This window comes from Chlorocebus sabaeus, chromosome 11 (genome assembly GCF_047675955.1).
Source record: "Chlorocebus sabaeus isolate Y175 chromosome 11, mChlSab1.0.hap1, whole genome shotgun sequence".
NCBI classification, from domain to species: Eukaryota; Metazoa; Chordata; class Mammalia; order Primates; family Cercopithecidae; genus Chlorocebus; species Chlorocebus sabaeus.
The window spans coordinates 49,398,988-49,418,063 of NC_132914.1; the positions used below are offsets into that span (position 1 = coordinate 49,398,988).

The 19,076-nt window shown below is 40.1% G+C and overlaps 1 protein-coding gene and 1 pseudogene across 8 annotated transcripts in view; one reads left to right on the top strand and one right to left on the bottom strand.

Annotated features, from left to right (window-relative positions):
• The window catches only part of SCN8A (sodium voltage-gated channel alpha subunit 8), a 215,280-nt gene that overhangs the window by 115,276 nt on the left and 80,928 nt on the right, over positions 1–19,076 (top strand). For 4 of the 8 annotated variants that reach the window (XM_073020751.1, XM_073020752.1, XM_073020750.1 and 1 more), the window contains exon 12: positions 15,345–15,740. In XM_073020751.1, the coding sequence (XP_072876852.1) occupies positions 15,345–15,740 (396 nt within the window). The remainder of the gene's footprint in view (positions 1–15,344; positions 15,741–19,076) is intronic. The other 4 variants (XM_073020754.1, XM_073020757.1, XM_073020753.1 and 1 more) reach the window with 1 other exon arrangement.
• Positions 4,735–6,749, bottom strand: LOC103238325 (heterogeneous nuclear ribonucleoprotein A3-like; annotated as a pseudogene).

Genomic DNA, 19,076 nt, shown 5'->3' on the forward strand with positions numbered 1-19,076 from the left:
TGCCCGCTTTATTTTCACTGGCAACCAATTAGATGGTGCCCACCACATTAAGGGTGGGTCTGCCTTTCCCAGCCCACTGACTCAACTGTTAATCTCCTTTGGCAATACACCTCACAGACACAGATCAATATTTTGCATCCTTCAATGCAATCAAGTTGACACTCAGTATTAACTATCACAACTGGATTATATGGTAATTCTGTTTTTAGTTTTTTGAGGAGCCTGCATACTCTTCTCCAAACTGGTTGTACTAACGTGCATTCCCACAACAGGTAAACTCTTTACATTGGTTCAATAAACCTAAAAAAATCTGGTTTTTCTAATCCCACTTGATTTTTATTTTCCCCTTTGGCCCTATATTTTCCAGGCCCATCCCTGCATCCGCGTTTCTACCTCACTAAGCTCCATATTGTTCTCCTCTGGGAGGAAGTGTTACCAGCACATTTGGAACATTCTTCATTCTAAACCTGCCCTCCCTTCTCTGATGTAGAAGCCAACCCTAGACTATGTGATCACCTTTGGCAGACTTGCTTGGCAGTAAAGTATATGTCACACCAGCAATCTTCATGTTCTAAAACATCAGGGAGAGCGTTTCTCCTCTAAGCATCAGAATTTAGCTCAAACATCTCTGTTTAAGAATTGCATTTAATTATAGGGGACAATAATAATAGGAGTCATGAAACAGGACATCTTATTTGAGCATGGCAAGTTCTACTGATTAATTATTCTGGATATATAGTATCACACTGATAAGTTAGCCTATGGTAGATTGAAAGCCTCCAGTTTTTCCCAACTTTGATAAATAAGGAAACTAAGCAAAAAAGAGAAGGGAAGACTTAGGGTAATTGTTGAGCATTCTATTACTATAGATGTCATCACATAGATAGGTATTTTTGGATTTCAGAGAACACTACCAAAATCCAATTCTTAGGCCATTTAATTTCCCATTTTAAAGAAATGCTGGAAAGTTGGTAGGTACAGAATAGATTATAGTTACTGTTTATGGCAGTATATCCAGTGTCTTTTCTTTTTTCCCAGAGATGATTCATTTTCCCACTTGCATCTCTCACTTTCCAGTTCAGTCTTTTGCCAGTCTTACTCATTTCAGGGGATGAGCAAAATCCCTCATGTCCATCCCTTTCTTTTCATTCCTTAGCCTTATCTTAGTTTTGGCTTTACGATTGCATTATTTTGTTCTACTGCGTCTGTCCACTGCAGTTTTGTTTTCTCTAGTCTTTCTCCTTCTCCTTTGTATTTTATATACTGTCAACAGATCATGTCCTAAAATGCACTTCTCATCGTTCATGTAGTAGGCGTTTATGGAGTACCTACTACATATCAAGGATTGTGCTAGGTCCTAGGGCTTAAAAGGTGATTAAAACATCGTGTCTACCCTAGAGAGCTTACAGTACGTTGAGACAGCCAAATACACTAAAAAATTATGTAGTAGCATGTATTATTCCATAATTGAGATACGCTGGGGGTGTTAGAAAAGCACAGATCTATCCCAACATGGAGATTCAGTAAAGTTTCTGGGAAAGGTAAATTTCTGAACTGAAGCTTAAAGGATAGACAGGAATTAGGTAGCATATGTGTGTGTTGGTGAGGGAGCAATAAGAAAAAAAGGACGATCTAGGTTTAGAAGGGAAGCATATTCCAGTTTAGATATCCAAAGTTTGAATTATTTGTTGGATAACCAAGTAGAGATTTTTTTAGACAAGGATAGGCAAATGATAGCTCAGGGAAGAGGTCCTGAGCTGAGAGGTGGTGATTGAAACCATGAGACTTGCGGAGATTACTCAAAGAGAATGTGTCAGTTGGAAGAACAGTGAGCCAAAGACATGACCATTGCTGTTCACCGGCATAGGAGATGGAATTCAGGAAAGAAAACAGATAAACAGTGTTAGAGAAGCTGAGAAGGCCAAGAGTTCAGTGAAGTCAGGACAGTAACGATGTTGGAGAAGGCAGGGCAGTGATCAATGGATTGAAATTTAACAGAGATGCTTAGTGAGGTCAGAACTGAAAGTGTCCATTGGATTTGGCAATATAAAGTCATTGAGGACTTTAAAGACATGTTTTAGTCCAGATTAAGGAAGGATACCATGTTGAGTGGGTAGTGGAGACAATGAGTATAGACTTCTCATCCCTGCTTCTTTAAAGAGTGTGGGTGGAAATAAGCATGTTTATAATCTGTGGAAGAAAAAAAAAAAACAGAAAAGGGAGATGCGTTAGAAAATGAAACAGAATAGATAGAAGTAGAGCACAATCTTGGAAGATACCGAAATAGATGTGGTTTTTAACAGAAAAGGGACCCTGATTCCCTGAAACCTTAAGAAAACAGGGAAGGATGAGGTGGATAAATTTGTAGAAAAGGAGTAGGAAGTTGAGGAAGATAACCCCTGACAGTTTAGTTTTTCGATAATGTCGGGAATTAAAAATCGAGGAGTTTGAGACCAGCCTGGGCAACATAGTGAGACCTCTGTCTCTGCAAAAAATGAATTAGTTTTTTGATAATGTAGGGAATTAAACATCTTATTGAAGGGAATGAGAGGTTGTGTTTGGAGGTTTAAAGAAAATACTGACAGTTTAGAATAGTTTTTAAGAAGAATGGGAGAGGGAATTCTAATTAGATTCATTCTATTTACTAATTAAGTCCCAACTCCTTAGCCTGGAATTCATAGCATTTCCCCATCCCCTTAGTATGGACACAACCTATGTGTTCATTCTCCAGTCTCTGTGCCCTATCAGGCACCCTATACCTAAACCAGAATGAGCTACTAGATATTTCTCATATATGATGTTTGTTTTCTACCCTCTGTGGTTTGCTCAAGAAACACCCTCTCTAAAATGTCCTGTTGGCCAGCATAGTGGCTCACACCTGTAATCCCAGCACTTTGGGAGGCCAAGGTGAAAGAATCGTTTGAGACCAAGAGTTCAAGACCACCCTGGGCAACATAGAGAGACCCCTGTCTCTACCAAAAATTAAAATATTGGCCGGGCGTGGTGGCCCATGCCTATAGCCCCAGCTACTAAGGAGTCTGAGGCGGGAAGATCGCTTGAGCACAGGAGGTTGAAGCTGCAGTGAGCTGTGATCTTACCACTACACTCCAGCTTGGGCAACAGAACAAGACCCTGTCTCCAGAAAAACAAAAACAAACAAAACAATCAAAATTAAATGTCCTATTTTTCTGTCTTTGAATTTCCACATCATAGTTATTCTTGATATCTTCCTTTCAAGAAACCTTCCCTGACTCTCCTGTTTTCTAGTTGGAAATCTTCATTTTATCTTTCTGTTATGTTTTATATATACCTCTTTATTTGTTGCTTTTTACTCTACATATAGAAAGTACTCTACATATACTCTGTGTACATATTTATTTATGTTCATATCCTCTTCTCTCTTAAATAAAGTGTTAAAGTCAAGGTCTGCTTCTTAGCACATGGCTAGATACTGTTAGACAAATGAATGCAAGACTTTCAGAAATTTGATTTAACCCTTTCTGAGACTTCTTTATAGCCTGAAGCCATCTCTATCTCACCTTCACCTCTCCTTTCTTCTAGTTCAGCCTCTTTTGGGGAAAGAATGATAGTAGCTTTGTTGTCCTTTTACCCTTGTCTTCAGAGACTCACGGAGCTATGAATACCTTAGTGCTGTTAACACTTTCCTATTGAATGGTCTCTGATTATTCTATAGGCTTTAGTACAAAGGTGCACTGATTGCTCCTTACAGCAAAAAATAAAACCAGGCTTTTGAGATGTCCTGCTTTGCATGAAAATATTCACTTAGTCTAATTTCTCCATTCAAAAAAATAGTAAATTCCTAGAGGCCGAGGCTGACTCCAAGACTAGCTTAGATGCTCCAAGGGGTAGTAGTATTCTTTGTCCCAGGACTTTCCTGAAGTTTCTCTGGAAGAGTGACTGAAGAAATCGAGGCCTAGGAAGATTAACTTATAACTATAACTAGTTATAGAAGGTTATATAACTAGTAAGTGTTCAAGCCAAGATTTGAACCCAGGTTCATCCAACTCCAGCGCCTGTGCTCCTAACCACCCCTTCTTTACTCCTACACACGTGCATGATCATTTCTTCTGTTAGCTTAATAGTGAGTGTGGCTTCAGTTTTCTCACAACATAGTTCAGTTATGTGTCAGTTTCTTTTATTTCCATAGCTTCTGAGTTCTTTTTTTTTTTTTTTTTTGAAATTTTGAGATTCTTTTCATTGAAAGGTAATCGTAATGCTATTAAATTCACAAATGCTAATTTAAATACTCAATCCTATTTATCTAAAACACACTTTGCAAACACACAAATTATTTATTCTCTCCGCATGTCAGTGCCCATTCATATCACGGTTTGGAAATTGGACGAATAAGATTCCCCTTAAACTGCAAGTCAGCAGGTGTTTCTTTACAGTTAACTTTAGCAAAATTCATACAAAATAGTAATTAACAATGATCTTTACTTGTTAAGTCACAAGGAAACACCTTCAAAACTGCATTTTGTTTAAGTTTCTGTACTAAAATGTAAAAAAACTGAACTACCCAATATTGAAAAGTTAAAAATTCCTTATTTTTTTATTCCTGGTACCACTACCACAATTTACAGGGCAATATACCTGATGTAATGAAAAGAAAAAGAAAAAGACAGAACTACAACAGATAAAAGACCTCAGGAATGTACCTCTAATTGACACTACATGGCATTAATCAATAGCTGCACTTTGTGCAAACTGTGAGCTATGACAGTCCGGAACAAGAAGGGTTTCCTGTTTAAGCTGCAGTAACTTTTCCGACTATGGATCATCCTTCCTTCTGTGGCAGATTTTTACAGTTCCTCTAATGCATTTGGGACGACTGTCTCAAAGTAACCTGCAGCTTTCCTGACAACCCCTCACTGTCTCTCCTACTAAGAACTGTAGCCCTTTTCTGCTGTTTCTAGAACCTTCTGCTACCATATCCACCCCTTCCACCGCCAGATCCATAACCACTACCACAGGGACTGCTCGAGCTTCTTCCACCAAAACTTCCCCCTTTCATGGGTCCAAAATTTAATTGTTGTTGTCCACTATAATTTTCAAAATCATTATAGTTCCCACCGCCACCATAGTTACGACTGCCAAAATTTCCTCCTTCATTGTAACTATCATAACCTCCACCACCGCTACCATATTCACCACCTTGGTTTCCATATCCTGGTCCACCACCACCATAGCCCCCTGTACTACTATAACCAGGACCACCTCCATAGTTGCCACTGTCACTTCCAAATCCATTATATCCACCATCACCTCCTCCATAACTACCTCTGCTGTCACCACCTCCACCACCATAGCCTCCTCTTCCACCAGAGTTTCCACCACGGCCAAAATTACCTCCACCACCTCCAAAGTTTACTCCGTGACCCATAAAATTGCCAGATCCACCTCCACGACCTCTCTGTGATCCAGCAGACTGCATCTCTTGTTTAGAAAGGACCTTTTTCACTTCACAGTTATGCCCATTAATAGTGTGGTATTTCTGAACAACAATTTTATCAACTGTATCATGATCATCAAAAATTACAAAAGCAAATCCTCTCTTTTTTCCACTCTGCCTGTCTTCCATAATTTCTGTGGTTTCAATCTTGCCATACTTTTCAAAGTAGTCTCTCAAATTATATTCTTCTGTGTCTTCTGTAATACCACCAACAAAAATTTTCTTCACTGTTAGATGGGCATCAGACTTTAAATAATCCTCTCTAGAAATAGGAACACTTTTACACTGTTGGTGGGACTGTAAACTAGTTCAACTATTGTGGAAGACAGTGTGACGATTCCTCAAGGATCTAGAACTAGAAATACCATTTGACCCAGCCATCCCATTACTGGGTCTATACCCAAAGAATTATAAATCATGCTGCTGTAAAGACACATGCACATGTATGTTTATTGCGGCACTATTCACAATAGCAAAGACTCGGAACCAACCCAAATGTCCATCAGTGATAGACTGGATTAAGAAAATGTGGCACATATACACCATGGAATACTATGCAGCCATAAAAAAGGATGAGTTCATGTCCTTTATAGGGACATGGATGAAGCTGGAAACCATCATTCTCAGCAAACTATCACAAGGACAAAAAACCAAACACCACATGTTCTCACTCATAGGTGGGAAGTGAACAATGAGAACACTTGGACCCAGGAAAGGGAACATCACACACCGGGGCCTACTGTGGGGTCGGGGGAGCGGGGAGGGATAGCATTAGGAGATATACCTAATGTAAATGACGAGTTAATGGGTGCAGCACACTAACATGGCACATGTATACATATGTAACAAACCTGCACGTTGTGCACATGTACCCTAGAACTTAAAGTATAATAAAAAATCAAGTAAAATACATTAAAAAAAAAAAAAAAGAATCCTCTCTAGAAACAGCTCTCTTCGGTTCCACTACATGCCCATCAACCTTGTGTGGTCAAGCACACGTTGCTGCATCCACCTCTTCAACACAAGAATAAATCACAAAACCAAAGCCCCTGGAACGTTTTGTTTGGGGGTCTCTCATTACCACACAATCTGTAAGTATGCCCCATTTCTCAAAATGTTCTCTTAAACTATCATCTGTAGTTTCAAAGTTCAGACCACCAATAAACAGTTCTCTCAACTGCTCTGGTTCCTTTGGATCATGGCCCTCTTGCCACCGGAGGCGATGGCGATGGCCGGAGTCGGGCTAGGGGCAACCAGGCGGCGGTTTTACCTCCATTTTGAGCCTGAGTTCTTCTTGAGACATTTCCTGCTCACCCATCTCCTACCTATTTCTCTATATTTTTAAGGCTCAGGGCAGTTTATAAGTATTAAGTTGAGCCTATTTTTTCAAAGTATTTTAATTGCTCTATTGCAGCAGTTTTCAAACTTTCTGGTCTTAGGACCCCTTTATCTTCTTAAAAATTTTAGGTACATATGTACCTAAAAACCTTTTTAAAATATGCTTTTAATTTCTCATATTAGAAATTATAATTAAGAAAATTAAAAAATATTTATTTACTAATTTTAAAAATATAGTAATGATAAACCCATTATATGATTAACACAAATTATATATTTTTAAGAAAAATGAACTGTTTTCCAAAACAAAAAAAAGGTTCTTTTTTTTTTTGTATTACATTTCTGCAAATTTCTTTAATCTGTGGTATAATAGAAAACAGTTGAAATATCATACTGGCTTATGCATGCATTCAGTTTGTTGCAATGTGATTTTCTTTGGTTAAAGTATTTGAAGAAAATCAAGTTTCATACAGATATATAGTTGGAAAAGGGAGGAATATTTTAATAACCTTTTCAGATAATTGTGAATGGTCCTCCTTAATGCTGTTCCAAAACTTAACAGTGACAATTTTTTAAACAGTTAGTTGTGACATGGAAATTGTATCAGTAACTTTGTACTCTGTTATAGTAAAATCCCTTGCTCCATTTTGTGTCATAGATCTTTAACCCATGAATGATTTCTAGCATCATGCATTGATCATTTGAGAAATTTTCATTTCCTGAGTTTATGCAAGTCTTCCAAATACACATGAGATTTTAAAACTATGTTTATTATTACCACCAATCTCATCAGAAAATGATTTAAATATTATGAAGCTGTCAGGCTCCCAGTGTCACTGTGTGCTTATGAGAAGATGAGTGATAAAAGCACATATCATCTCAGTATTATTGGGAAAGAATTTTGACCTCGGGAGCCTTCCTTAAAAGGTCTCAGGGACCTCCAGGGGTCTCCAGACCACACTTTAAGAACCACTGTTACACTAGAAAGGAAAAGTGAAAAATGGCATGGAAATAGAATATGTAAAATCACTCCTTCATCACATTCTAGACATCTCAGTCATTGTAAGCCTCATCTTGACAGACAATTTACGTGTATCCCCTATGATCCCTAGAGAGAATTTTTCTGTGGAATGCGAAAGGTACACCCTCAAATCCAGAACATTCCAGAGCCATTCTCCCAAGCAAACATCTAAACCTAAGTTGGAATTTATAGTTTAACTGTGACTGCCTGAAGAGGACTAAAAGCTCCTGGTTGGTTGACAGGAAGATTTTGAAAAGAGGAAGTAAGGCCTACTCGTCTCATAAACTACACAGGATCCCAGGATTTAATAGAGCCATGGATCCGGAGTCATCACTGAAAACCTCTAGTCTGGGAAAATTGAGACTGGGGAGGGGTTGGGGTTTCAGCCCTCAGGATGTAGCTCCTTAGGGAATGCCCTAAATCAGGATTGGATCCTGGGTACAAGGAGAAATGGGGCAAGTCACCTTTACCCCTTTCACATTTGTTCATTGCAGAACTACTCTTTTGCAAAGAGTGAAACAAGGAATTAGAAAATAATAGAACAGTTTTTCCTTGTATTATGGATCTTAGGATCCTGATTTTTAAGTGTTCATAGGTTCACCAAATTGGTCATGACCTTCATCACTGTCTTATCATCCTTATCACTATCCTCAAGGTTAAGAATAGTCTGATGTATTAAATCTCATGTAGTATATGATATTTCTTCCTGGCCTCCAAGTTTCAAGAGGGCAGGGACCATGTCGTATATCTTGTTCACCACTGTATCCACAACACTTAGCCCATAATAGGTATTTGGTTAAATAAAATTAAATTTTGGTCAGGCACAGTGGCTCACACCTGTAATCCTGGCACTTTGGGAGGCTGAGGTGGGCAGATCACTTGAGGCCAGATCACTTGAGGCTGAGGCATGAGAACCTGGGAGACTTGAACCTGGGAGGCAGAGGTTTCAGCGAGCCAAGATTGCACCACTGCACTTCAGCCTGGGTGACAAAGCGAGTCTCTGTCTCAAAAAAAAAAAAAAAAAAAAAAAAAAAAAAAATTATATAAAATTAAATTTTATTGTAAAATACATAAAACCTCTTTCCTAATGTGAAGACCTAATGTACCAGATAGTATCAGCACCCAGCATTGACCTAAGGCAGAGTTATGAAATCAGTGTAGTTTAGCTTGCTGTGAGAAGTGAAGCAGTGACCCAGTGCAGGTGTGGAACAACCCTAAAATGGGTGGCTAAGCTGCAGTACCTAACCTAAATGCATGTTAATTAAGTTAAACATTGTAGTTACTATGTACAAAGCACTCTAGGAGATATAAGGATGAATCAGTCAATGTGCCCTTAAGGAGTTCGTAGTTGGTTAAAAATGAGAGATAGAACATGTGTATGAAGAACTGTTGTAAAAAGTAGAGCGTAGGCTAGGGACAGTGGCTCACGCCTATAATCTCAGCACTTTGGGAGGCCAAGGCAGGAGGACTGCTTTAGCCCAGGAATTTGAGACCAGCCTGGGCAACGTGGCAAAACCCCGTATCTACAAAAAATATAAAAATTAGCCAGGCGTGGTGTGGCACATACCACATGGTGTGGCACATAGCTATGGTTCCAGCTGCTTGGGAGGCTGAGGTGAGAGGATCACTTGAGCCCAGGAGGATGAGGCTGCAGTGAGTGATTGCACTATTGCACTCCAGCCCAGGCAACAGAGTGAGACCCTGTCTTGAAGAAAAAAATAAAAAATAAAGTAGAGCATAAATATTCTGAAAGGGGGTTTGGTGTTATGGAAAGATTAAGGAAGTTAGTAGAGGAAGAAGCAGAAGGACTGGATCATGGAGAACTGAGAGGATCTCCCCAGCTGAAAATGGAGTGTGCACTGGAAGCAGAGGAAATAAAGACCTGCGACGGGGTGGCTGCATGGTAAGGTGTATGAGAAAACAGTGAAAAATAAAGTAGAATAAGTAGATTAGAGTCAAAGCTGGGAGAGTCTTGAATGCCATTTTTAGGACGGTGTGATAGTGTTAAAGGTGATAGTGGCATTTAGCAAAAGGGCCATGAGTACCTGACTCCTGGTTGTCCCGGCCATATTTCTCCCCAGTGATGCCCTCAAGAGAGATATATGTGCCCAAGGCACAGGTTATTAACACCTGGGCTTGTACCCTGAACCTCAGTGTTCTATGTTACGCTTGCCTTCAAACATGTTTTTCATATGCAGATCATCCAGTCCAAAGCCCACATTCCCAGCTACCTCCTTTATCTAACTCACTCACTAAGCCAATATTTCCCTGCCCTAAATCACCCCAGAGCCAGATACCAGACAAGTAGTTACCACCTCTGTAGGCCAGTGACTTCCAAAATTATTCAAACTCCCCAATCCTAAATTTGCTCAGACTTACCTATCCTGCCTCATCGCTTCCTTCCTTGGGAAACCACAGGCTCAGGCTAAACTTCCCCCCCTCACTCCTTCTGCCACTTATATTTCCCCATATGGCCCTCCATGGCATGGCAAGCCCACTCTTCTTGGGAACTGAAGTAACGAACTCCTCTTTCAAAGGCAGTTGCCTCTGTGTCTGTCACCTTACTGTGATCTGATTAAAACAAAATCCCAAGTACATTTTAAGACACCATCTTCTGGTCAGCCACATTGTTTAGAGCAGTGTTTCTCAAGCTGCCTGTGGTAAAGGACTCATTTCTGCTTTTCCCAATTCTTCATGAACTGATACTATTGTAAAACATAATAACAATCAATTTCTAGAAAAATCATCACATTCTTAGATGTTATGACTATGTATAATTGTCATAAAAGTTTCTAAATGCCCCTCTCAGTTTCCTTACTTGTCTCATTGCAGACCAATAACAAGTCATGTACTAGCTGCCTGTGAATCACACCGAGTAGAGCTGGTTCAGGGGAATGAATCAGTGATTCAGTGGGGGTGCCCAAACATATATGTAAGAATAGTAAGCTTACCAATCCAGCAACATGGAAGAAGAACAGGCAAGGGCTTCCTCTGTTATGTGCTCCTTTACCACACAGTGTATGTGTCCTTTTAACACACAGTGACTACATCTACTCATAAATGAGCCTCAGTCAACATTCTGGAATCTAACCAATGTAGCTCCTCCTCTCTGGTACAAGGATGAGGCAGAAGAACAAAATAAGTCAGGATAATCCTGTTTTCTAGAGACCTATATATAGCATATGGCGTGTATCTAACAATGACATTTATATAAAATTGTCTACGATTAGTGCTTTTCTTGATGTGGTCCCCAGTGATCAAATTCATTTATTGCCTTAGAAGTTCGTGGGTTGCTTAAAGCCAAAGCAGGAAAAGCCTACATAACAAGTGAAAGACACAGGTGAGAGAATGGAGTATGCAACTAGAATTATCCAAAGAAAATATACCAACCTGGGGACAGGGGCTTTGTACATTACAGGAAGAGACAGGAACTGAAGTATAGAACCAGAAATGGAATTGTAGCCAACAAAAAGATAAGGGCAGGGATGTTAAAGAGGAGCCCCAAGGCCCTTCCAGTGTTAATATCAAAAGTATTAACAGGCTGGGCACGGTGCCTCACTCCTGTAATCCCAGCACTTTAGGAGGCCAAGGCAGGAGGATCACTTGAACCCAGGAGTTCAAGATCAGCCTGGACAACATAGAGACCCCATCTCTATTAAAAAAATTTTTTTTAATTAGCCAGGCATGGTGGCACATGCCTGTAGTCCTAGCTACTTGGAAGGCTGAGGCAGGAGGATGCAGTGAGCTATGATCATACCACTGTATTCTAGCCTGGGGAAAGAGTGAGACCCTGTCTCCAAAGAAGAAAAAAAGAAATATCAAGAAAGGTTTCTTTAGCACCCATAATATATGCACTACATTGTCATAGTCTCAGCCCACAAAGAACCTTAACAGCCCAATCATTTTATAAGAGGGTTAAGTCCTAACCTCTAAGACAAAAATCTCTTATAATTAAAGATTATGGTCAGGCGCTGTGGCTCACGCCTGTAACCCCAGCACTTTGGGAGGCCAAGGCGGGTGGATCACCTGAGGTCAGGCGTTAGAGACCAGCCTGGCCAACATGGTGAAACCCCGTCTCTACTAAAAATACAAAAATTAGCTGGGCGTGTTGGTGGGCGCCTGTAATCCCAGCTTCTCAGGAGGCTGAGGAGGAGAATTGCTTGAGCCCATGGGGGTGGAGGTTGCAGTGAGCCAAGATCGCACCACTGCACTCCAAACTGAATGAAGGAGTGAGACACTGTCTTTAAAAAAAAAAAAAAAATTAAGATTGTCTAAGGGCAATCATTTGTCAAGTTTGTTTCTCTCAAAACAGTGTTCCTCAAATTGGGGTTGCATCCCCTTGGGGCACCTGAAGACTTGCCTAGCACAGTTTTAAGGAACCCAGTTTCTAGATCTTTAATTTATATGTACCTGTGCCTCAGATCAGTCCTGTGGTCCAAAATCACACCATCTGCCTTTCCCTTTTCCCTCTTCATACCCTTCTCCCTCCCACTTTACAAAAGGAAGGCATACCTCTATCATCCCAAATCTTATGTGGTGCATTGCCCTAAGGTATGTAAATCTTTGGAATGCCAAACAGAAGGACAATTGAAAATATTAATGTCTACAAAGTTTTCTTTAGTCCAGGAACCTTAAATCTATTGTAAGGTTTTTCTGAATTTATCTATTTTACATATTTCTGTTAAGAGTGAAACAGAATTATAACTGGGGATGTTGAGATGTTTTAATTTCAGGAGATTGTTGCCCTTGCAATACATACTAATACATTTATTAATAGTGAAAAATGGGATCATACTTTTTCAAATGAATATAAATCTAAAGCAATTTAGCCAATTGCTTTGACATTGAGGACTGACTGCTCATTAGATCATGTGGTTGAACATTCTCAGAAATGAGCTAAATCTGTGACTTTAAGGTAGATTTTGATAAAAATTTAAATCATGTGATAAGATAAAATCATATTAAAAATAAATGTTGGCAATGATAGAAAGACATTAATAATATTTTGATTATTTCAACCATCTGTTGGGTTAAACGCGCTTCTTTTAAGTACAAGAGTAACTCATATGAGAATAACCCACACAATTATTAGTAAATAATAAAGCTTTTTTGATGTCCTCAGAAATCAAGAAAGGGAATGTGTATAGGTAACAAATCTTTTGGCAAATTGAGTTTTCAGTTCTTTGCTTTCAGTAAAATTGAAAAAAGACTTAATTGCCAGCCGATAGATTATTACAATAAATTTTGCTGACAGTTTGCTATATACTTTTGGTATATAACTTGGAAGGAGTCTAAAGAATTGAGTGATATTACTATAACAAAGTTTTTCCATTCCAAGATAATATTTATGTGAATAAGGTTTTAGCACATAAAATCGATTATTAGAAAGGTGGGGAGGATTGATGTTGAGCCATGTCTCATTCTAATAATAAGTAATACTACCAACAAATATTTAAACACCAGTTGAAAAGAAAATCTCATCCATCTTATTAAGAAATGCATTTTAATACAATTTTCTTTCTTAAGCCTATTACCTATAAAATGTGTACTATATTTGTATAGCTTGATCAGCTGTATTCATAAGAATATTAATAAAAACTCAATCCAGGAGAATTTTTTAAATGTCTTAAAGACTCATGGTCATAGAAAATGTTTAAATATTAAGTACAGTTTATTTATAATTTTTTGTATAATTTGTTGGAATTGTAGCCAACAAAAAGATAAGGGCAGGGATGTTAAAAGAGGAGCCCCATGGCCCTTCCAGTGTTAACATCAAAAGTATTAACAGGCTGGGCGTGGTGCCTCACTCCTGTAATCCCAGCACTTTGGGAGGCCAAGGCAAGAGGATCACCTGAACCCAGGAATTTGAGATCAGCCTGGACAACATAGAGAAGTAAATTCAAGGGTGAGCAGTAAAATGCATTAAAACATAAAAGTGTATATTCAAATAAAATTCCCTAGGGAATATGGAAAGGAAGTATGAAATTGAAGGAGAAGAATAAATAAGAAAAAATTTGTGCTAAAGAATTCTTTAAATACATTTATTTACCATAAACTTTATGGTAAAGAAGAGTTTTATTTAAAAATGTCAATGCTGGACATTATATAACTTACAGCTGTTTGAGAATTATATAGTTTACAACTATGTAAACTTTTGATGAACTAAATATGTTTAAAATGGGGTGGATAGAATACTATGCAACCATAAAAAAGGATGAGTTAAAATCCTTTGTAGGGACTTGGATGAAGTTGGAAACCATCATTCTGAGCAAACTATCACAAGGACAGAAAACCAAACACTGCATGTTTGCACTCATAGGTGGGAATTGAACAATGAGAACACTTGGACATAGGGTGGGGAACAGCACACACCGGGGCCTGAGGTAGGTTGGGGACGGGGGGGAGGGATAGCATTAGGAGAAATACCTAATGTAAATGACGAGTTAGTGGGTGCAGCACCATGGCACATGTATACATATGTAACAAACCTGCACATTGTGCACATGTACCCTAGAACTTAAAGTATAATAATAAAATAGTTTAATTATTAAAGTAATAATAAAAAATGAGTATATAAATATAAAAAATAATTAAAATAAAAAATATTTTAACTTAAAAAATAAAAAAACAAAAGGAAAAATAAATAAATAGATAAATAAAATGCAGTGGGGGGGGGGCATACATAATTTTCAACTGAACTAAAAGGCTTGAAGGCCACCCTTGTAGTATTTGACCAAGACATGTACTTGGAGAGAATGGCAAATGATACAAGCACGTTTTAAATTATGTCTTTTTGGCCAGGAGCGGTGGCTCATGCCTGTAATCCCAGCACTTTGGGAGGCCGAGGCGGGTGGATCACCTGAGGTCAGGAGTTCGAGACCAGCCTGGCCAACATGGCAAAACCCTGTCTGTACTAAAAATACAGAAATTAGCTGGGGTGTGGTGGTGGACGTCTGTAATCTCAGCTACTTGGGAGGCTGAGGCAGGAGAATCGCTTGAACCCGGGAGTTGGAGGTTGCAGTGAGCCAAGATAGCGCCATTGCACTCCAGCCTGGGCCACAAAAGCAAAACTCTAGCCATATATATATATATATATGAAATATTTATTTATTGTTATATATATAAAATAATAAATTCCGTCTTTTTGCCCAGTGTGGCATAGACTAACTTAAGTTAAAGACACCTCCTCTGAGCCCATGGTAAAAAGAAAGAGACAGCCATGTGCTTCTCCCTGGATAAGTTGCATCTAACATGAGATAAAAGCGTCTTAGGGAGGCGTGCAAGAACAGTGGGTAGACGTTTTGCATCCGTAACTGGTCAAGCACAGGTAAGTAACAATGGATGATGAACTGTAGCAGTCAACATGCACAAGTGCTTTCTGGACACACTTGTGTTCTGATCACAGGACTGCTAGGGTGGGGCCGGCTGGGAACCTAACCACTTTGCTGGGTATAAAGGTCCACTCCCGTCTCATTTCCCCCTCCCTCTCTCTTTCCCTTTCTGCGCCTGCAGTCACTGCTCAGCATCCCAGGCTCGCCCTTCCTCTCTCGCCACAACAGCAAGAGCAGCATCTTCAGTTTCAGGGGACCTGGGCGGTTCCGAGACCCGGGCTCCGAGAATGAGTTCGCGGATGACGAGCACAGCACAGTGGAAGAGAGCGAGGGCCGCCGGGACTCCCTCTTCATCCCCATCCGGGCCCGCGAGCGCCGGAGCAGCTACAGCGGCTACAGCGGCTACAGCCAGGGCAGCCGCTCCTCGCGCATCTTCCCCAGCCTGCGGCGCAGCGTGAAACGCAACAGCACGGTGGACTGCAACGGCGTGGTGTCTCTCATCGGCGGCCCTGGCTCCCACATCGGCGGGCGTCTCCTGCCAGAGGTGAAAATTGATAAGGCAGCTACCGATGACAGTGTAAGGAAGAACAAAAATAGATCGAGGCTAGGCATGGCAGTCTCCCCAGCCCTTTCCCCTCCTCTTTCCCTGCTCTGCCCATCCCACTTGGTCTGTCTGGACCCCACTCCTGTTAAGACCCCAGCCTTTTCTGTGGTCTTCCTGGTCTACTTCTATTTCTTCAGTCCTCCCTCCCCCTATTACTCGCCCTATCTTCTCCTTTCCTTTATTCTTTGCTCTATTTTCCCCATCTTCCCTCCCTGTTTGACATTCCTTCTCTCCTATCAACTCCTTCCTTTATTTTACCGTTTTCTTTCTGTCCATCTTTATCTTTGCAAGTCTGTGTGCCTGTGTTTCCCTCCTCCCACCTGCTTTGACTGAATGCCTCTGGCCCCGGAGCCTGCCCGGAGGGAATGAGAATGCCATCGAGCCACCACCAATGACCAAGTCTGAGCCGGTTTGGAACTACCATTGCTTCTCTTCCCCCACGTCTTCTACCCTCCTAGAGAAACAGCTTGGAATTTAGAGATCTTATCCTTTAAACTTCAAAAAAGTAATTGAGTTTTGAAAAATGTTCTAAGTCTCTTCTGCAAGAATGAGATGTGCTTTTTCTAAAGAGGAATGCTCATGTGATGTCAGGGTGGGAGGTGTGTACCAGCAGAGCCAGGCAAGGAGAGGTTAAAGAGGCCATTAGGAAACTGGACCCGGACTTTTAAAAGGGATTGAAATTGAAATAAAGGAGGAAAAAGTGGGAGGTTGGGGCAAGAACACATTGTATATGGGGGAGGAAGGAAAAGGGAAGCAAAAGATGAATTTTAAATGTAATCAAATGTCAGGCTCTGGAGGAGTTACATATAATAGCTTCACAAAATCAGTTATCTAGAGGTTTGGATAATGGTGCCCCTCTTTGGGAAGAGCCATCTCCTAACATTTCTTTAAATTCTAAGCTGTTTATACCTTTTTTTATTTTTAAATTCTTATAACCTCAGTGATCCTAATCCTACATACCTCTAATTTCTAACTTTCCTCAGTCCCTCTTCAGCTGGTATAAGCTCCTTGAGATAGCATGTTAGTCTATTTCGTTCTAATACTTCAGTTTCTTCTAACACAGCATGAAGATAGCCAATCCTTTAATTAGCATGATGCATGTATAGAGGAAAACTGGACAATCATGGATAAAATTTTTCAGAATATCTATTTTTAAGCATTTTAGGGTAATTATTGAATGTATAGATAAAATATCAAAAGGCAATTTGTATGTGTTTGGGATTGTCTAGTCTCACCCTTCCCTTTTATTTAAAAGCAAAATACAGCCAGGCACAGTGGCTCACACCTGTAATCCCAGCACTTTGGGAGGCTAAGGAAAGAGGATCACTTGAAACCAGGAGTTGGAGACAAGCTTGGCAACACAGTGAGACCCTGTTTGTACAAAAAATAAAAATAAAAAACGTTGGCCAGGCATAGTGGCATGTGCCTATAGTCCCAGCTACTTGGGATGCTGAGGCAGGAGGATCACACGAGCCCAAGAGTTTGAGGTTACAATGAGCTATGATCGCTACACTTCAGCCTGAGTGACAGAGTGAGACTGTATCAAAAATTAAATAAAATAAAGCAAAAATATTCTCCCCCTTACATTTGTATAGCTTTTTATAAGCTACAAATTACTCTTACATGCATTATTTAATTTGTCCTAAATAAAAATTCTGGGCTGGGCGTGGTGGCTCACGCCTGTAATCCCAGCACCTTGGAGGTCAAGGCAGGTAGATTGCTTGAGGCCAGGAACTCAAGACAAGCCTGGCCAACATGGATGAAACCCCATCTCTACTAAAAATACAAAAAATTAGCTGGATGTAGGAGGCTGAGGCAGGAGAATCACTTGAACCTGGGACGGGGAGGTTGCAGTGAGCCAAGATTGCACCGCTGCACTCCAGCCTGGGCAACAGAGTGAGACTCCATCTTAAAAAAAAAAAAAATCTGTAAGGGTGACTAAGTGAAGATTAATATTTCTGTTTTTCAGACAGGGAGAAGGTTCAGAGAATTTGTGTTCCTTTGGGTCTTACAGCTCATCACTGATAGAACCAGAATCTCAGACCCGTCAGAGACCCTAATCTTCTGTGTGCCAGTTAATTTTAATTTGTTCTCTGCCTAGACACTTGGCCGTTGCTCTTCTGGAGACCTATTTATTTAAGATCAGCAACAGTAAGAACAATAATAATCCTCTGGTTTCTCTTCAGATCGTATAAATCTTTCACTTTTTATAACAATAATAAACAGTGGCCTGGGCATGGTGGCTCACGCCTGTAATCCCAGCACTTTAGGAGGCTGAGGTGGGCAGATCACCTGAGGTGTGGGGTTTGAGACCAGCCTGGCCCACATGGCAAAATCTCCATCTCTACTAAAAATACAAAAATTAGCCAGGCATGGTGGTGTGTGCCTGTAATCCCAGCTAATCTGGAACCCAAGGCATGAGAATCGCTTGAACCTGGGAGGCGGAGGCTGTAATGAGCCAAGATTGCGCCATTGCACTCCAGCCTAGGCAAGAAGGGCAAGACTCTGTCTCAAAAAAGAAAAAAAAAAAAAAAACAGTAGCTCCAGATAGTTGGCCAAAATAAATGTTAGAGATACTTATCTTTACATTTAATTTTTATTTGATTTTCACTAATTCTGTGAACAGGGATAAATTTTGGTCTCCACAATTAGATAATTATGTTCTCAGAAAAAAACAAGAGATAATATCAATGACAAATGAAGGATGGATCAACATGGGCAGTAGAGTTGGGGCAATTCAAATGTTTAGAATCAAACTGAATTTTGATATACTGGCAGTTTTTAAAAATGTTTAAGCCAAATAATGCAGCTTGCCTTTTCTCTGACCAGAGAGGTGTTAGAGAAGGTATTCAGGAAGAAGGAGCTTAAACTTCAGCTGAAGAGAGATGATCAGGTTTGGGGGTTTTGTTTTTGTTTTTTTAGCACCTTCTGTTACACTGTGTGGGAGAAAAAATTGAGAGTCAGTGAAGCAGATGGCTGTGGAATGTAAGGCTTTCTGTACTGCTTTACACTGTGGTCTGTAAAGGTCTGCCTTTGGGCTGGGGGACCTACATATCCAGTACCCTATAAACACTTAGGAGGTTCTCTGTAGTGACCTCAAGTGAGGATGGTGACAGACTTGAGAATTCCCAAGACCAGGAGGTCACAGTGGCAGGCATATGAGGTAGGCAAGACCATATCATTCCCAAGGGCCTCGTAACTAGGAAAAACTATTTTTATTTATGTGTTTATTTATGTTATTAGAAGTCATAAAGAAACTGTTATGGCTGGTTGTTAATGGTGTGGGAAAATGCCTAAGTTACATTAATA